We start from the raw sequence: 3,658 nt of genomic DNA on the forward strand, positions 1-3,658 counted from the left end.
TATTTCTCGAACCGGTAACGTTAACCGGGTTAATGTTGAGCACTAGGTAGTTTAATAAGGATTTTACGAGAACTTGAAAAAAATTTAAATATCTTGAACAATGAAAACAATTCTAAATGGTCAGTCGATGACACGGGTGCACCAAGTCACTCCCCAGGTGGTTTAGAATGAATTTTACGCGAACTTTTTCAAAATTTAGATTGTTTCAAGAGCCAAAATTACTAAAATTTGGGAGTCGACGATTCGAGTGTACTGGGTCGAGCACCAGGTAGTAAAATACGTATCCTACGGGCACTTTTTAACAATTTTAATTTTGTGAATAATGAAAACAATTCCAAATGGTGAGTCGACGACCCGGGTGCATTAGGTCGCGCTCCATGTAGCTTAGCACGTATTCTATGAGAAATTTTTCAAAATTTAGGTTGTTCTGCCTCCAAAAGTACTAAAAATTGTAAGTCGACGATCTGGGTGCACCGGGTTGAGCACCAGGTAGTTAAATACGTATTTCACAAGAACTTAAAAGAAGTATAATATTGTGAATAACGAAAACAATTACAAATGATGAGTCGACGACACGAGTGAACCGAGTCGCGCACCAGGTAGCTCAACACGTATTCTGGAAGAACTTTTGCAACATTCAAATTATTCCAACAGCCAAAACTACTACCAGGTCAAGCCCCAGGTATCTAAGCACGTATTCTACGAGATCTTTTTAAAAATCCAGATTGTTTAAAAACCAAAAACTACTAAAAATTGTGAGTGGATGATCCGTGTGCATCAGATCGAGCATCAACTAGTATAATATGTATTCTACGAGAACTTTTAAAAAATCTAAATTTTGTGAATAATGAAAACAATTCCAAACGGTGGGTCGACAACCCGGGTGCACCAAGTCGCGCTCCAGATAGTTTAGCAAGTATTCTACGTGAACTTCTTAAGAATTTTATTTATGCCGTCCGCAAAAATAACTACCAATGGTGAGTCGACGATCCATGTGAATCGGGTCGCGCACCAGGTGGTCTAGCACGTATTCTACAAGTAGTTCTTTAAAATTGAAATTTTTCCAACTCACAGTTTGGAACTGTTATTGTTATTAACAATATTTAAATTTGTAAAATGTTGTCGTAGAATAAATATGAAACTACCTGATGCTCGATCCAATGAACCCGGATCGTCGACTGACAATTTTGAGTAATTTTGGCTGTTGGAACAATCTAAGTTTTTAAAAAGTTCTCGTAGAATACGTGCTAAACTGCGTGGGGTGCGACCTGTTTCACACGGGTCGTCGATTAACCGTTTATAATTGTTTTCATTATTCACATAATATCCCATTGGCCACAAAATTTGGCGACGTTTTTACGACATCGTTACGACATATGTACGACATCACCATGACATCTTTACGACAACTTTACGACATCTTATGTCCATGTCGTTAAGGTGTCTTTACGATATCGCAAAGACATCGTCAGATCATACCACTCATTTACAATATCGTAAAGACACCTTAACGACATGGACATAAGATGTCGTGAAGTTGTCGTAAATATGTCGTAACGATGTCGTAAAAACGTCACCAAATATTGTGGCTAATGGGAAGCTACCTGGGGCGCGACCCTGTTCACCTGGATCGTCGACTCACTAATTGTAAGTTATTCCAGCAATTGGCGCAATTGAAATTCTTGAGAAGTTCTCGTAGAATATATGCTAAAGTACCTGGTGCGCGACTTGGTGCTCCCTGGTATTGGTAAATCTAAGATTATCAATTTCAATGCAAGCTAATTTTCACTGAGAATTGAAAGATCTTAAGAATATTAATTTGTGTTCAGTGTTTCCTAAGCAATTTCTATTTTTATACTATTTTTCACCAAATAGTAAATATTAATTAGCCTTTTCCTAGCTTTAGGGTTTGTTAAAAAATACAATCTAAACCAAAAAAAAGTAGATTTACGCGACGGTGCCAGATATATTTGAAAAAAATATTTTTTTTTAATGGGCACCAAAATAATTATTGCTATCTACAATTTTATGGTTTATAAACTTTTATGAAATTGTCTTATTGGCTTTAAAATTCAATGGTTTTGATAAATTTGTTTTTCTTCCTTTACTAAAAGTTTTGTTTTGGTTGAAAATTTATCGCTTTTTGTAGAACCTTTTTTGGTTAATAATTCAACTATCTGGATAAAAATAAATCTGGTTTGGTTAGAATTGGTAGAATCACTAGGTAATTTAAAGACTAAAATATAATCTGAAAGAAATAATAGGTTTCTACTATAAAAATTCACTATTTTAAGGAAAATATATGTGTAATGTTAATAATTAATTTTAGGCTTTAAAGAATGACTCTCTTCAAAGATGACAGTCGAGTACAATTCTGAGAAAATAAGAACCTTTATATTTGTTATCTCATTTAATGAAAAAAACTATTAAAACGAGCATCTTTATTTTTACCATTAACTTCGGTGTTTTTTTAATTTTAGTTCACAAAAAACTCCTATATTTCTTTTCACAGAATCGCCATCACCAAGTAGTCCGTCGTCATCAAGCAATCCGTCACCATCAAGACCACGCAGTCCACCAGCAGAAGGTAATTCTAAGACTAAAATACAATCTAAAATATATTTTATGGTAAATATAAATAGAATGAATTAGTGTTTTCATATTTATCTAATGAATGAAAGGAATTTCCATGAATTAATGATTTATTATTTTATTTTGCAATTCGGTTATGGAACAAATTATATGTCTAAATCTACCATTCAACATGCATCATTTAAACTCTAAAAGCATTTTCAGGGAAAAAGTACACTTATAAAATTTTAAGAAAACAGTTTGTCCAGAGCTTAAATGAATAATGTTAAATTATAAATGCAGCTGTTTTCTAAAAAAGAAAATATTTTCCTCTAATTTACAGTAGACAATTTCTTTTTATTCCTATTATTAATAATTATTATTTCACCAAAAATTAAAATTTCAAACATTTGTTAGAATATTTAATTTGAAGTTTTGCTGGCAATTTAAATGCTTGGTTAAAAAAGAATCTTTTCAAATTGAGGACTAAAGTATTTGCAGGGTGTTAATTTTTGTTTTGAAAATCCAAATGATTTTCATTTTAAATTTGGAAAAAATTTTTTAATTATCGCCTATTACATTTTTCGATAAAAAATTTATCTATTTCTTTTAGCATTCAACTTATTGAAAAAAAACTATTTCATTTGAAACTCTTATTCTGGTGCTGAAAATTCAGTACTTTTGTAGAAGAATAAATCATTTGAAACAAAATAAAAATTTTTTGTTGAAAATTCGTTCTTTCATTTTAAACTATTTCTCTAGAATAAAAATGTAATGAAATTGTTTTTAGAAACTAGCATCACATCTATGTTTTAAACTAATTCAATTATAAAAATAACATCCTTTGAATTTTGTGAAATTTCTTGAAATACCTTAAATTCATTCGAATCCTGTAAACCCACTAAAAATCTGTTACAATTCAAATAAATTTCATTTATTCACTAAATTTTCTTAGAAATGATAGATTTTTACATTTTTGCATTTGACACTCTTCTTTATTCATAATGTGTCCCCTAAGGGTTTACATGACTTCCATTCCTTACAATCTTTCCGTTTACATCTATATATTTTTTACAATCTTATCCTT

General features: G+C 31.4%; 1 protein-coding gene across 1 annotated transcript in view; it reads left to right on the plus strand.

Moving 5' to 3' along the window:
• The first annotated feature begins 2,355 nt into the window (after positions 1 to 2,355).
• Positions 2,356 to 3,658, plus strand: part of LOC117170083 — a 3,083-nt gene continuing 1,780 nt past the window's right edge. The window contains exons 1-2 of the mRNA XM_033356607.1: positions 2,356 to 2,366; positions 2,481 to 2,587. Of these exons, the coding sequence (XP_033212498.1) occupies positions 2,356 to 2,366; positions 2,481 to 2,587 (118 nt within the window). The remainder of the gene's footprint in view (positions 2,367 to 2,480; positions 2,588 to 3,658) is intronic.

The sequence above is a fragment of the Belonocnema kinseyi genome, chromosome 3 (genome assembly GCF_010883055.1).
Source record: "Belonocnema kinseyi isolate 2016_QV_RU_SX_M_011 chromosome 3, B_treatae_v1, whole genome shotgun sequence".
Taxonomy (NCBI): domain Eukaryota; kingdom Metazoa; phylum Arthropoda; class Insecta; order Hymenoptera; family Cynipidae; genus Belonocnema; species Belonocnema kinseyi.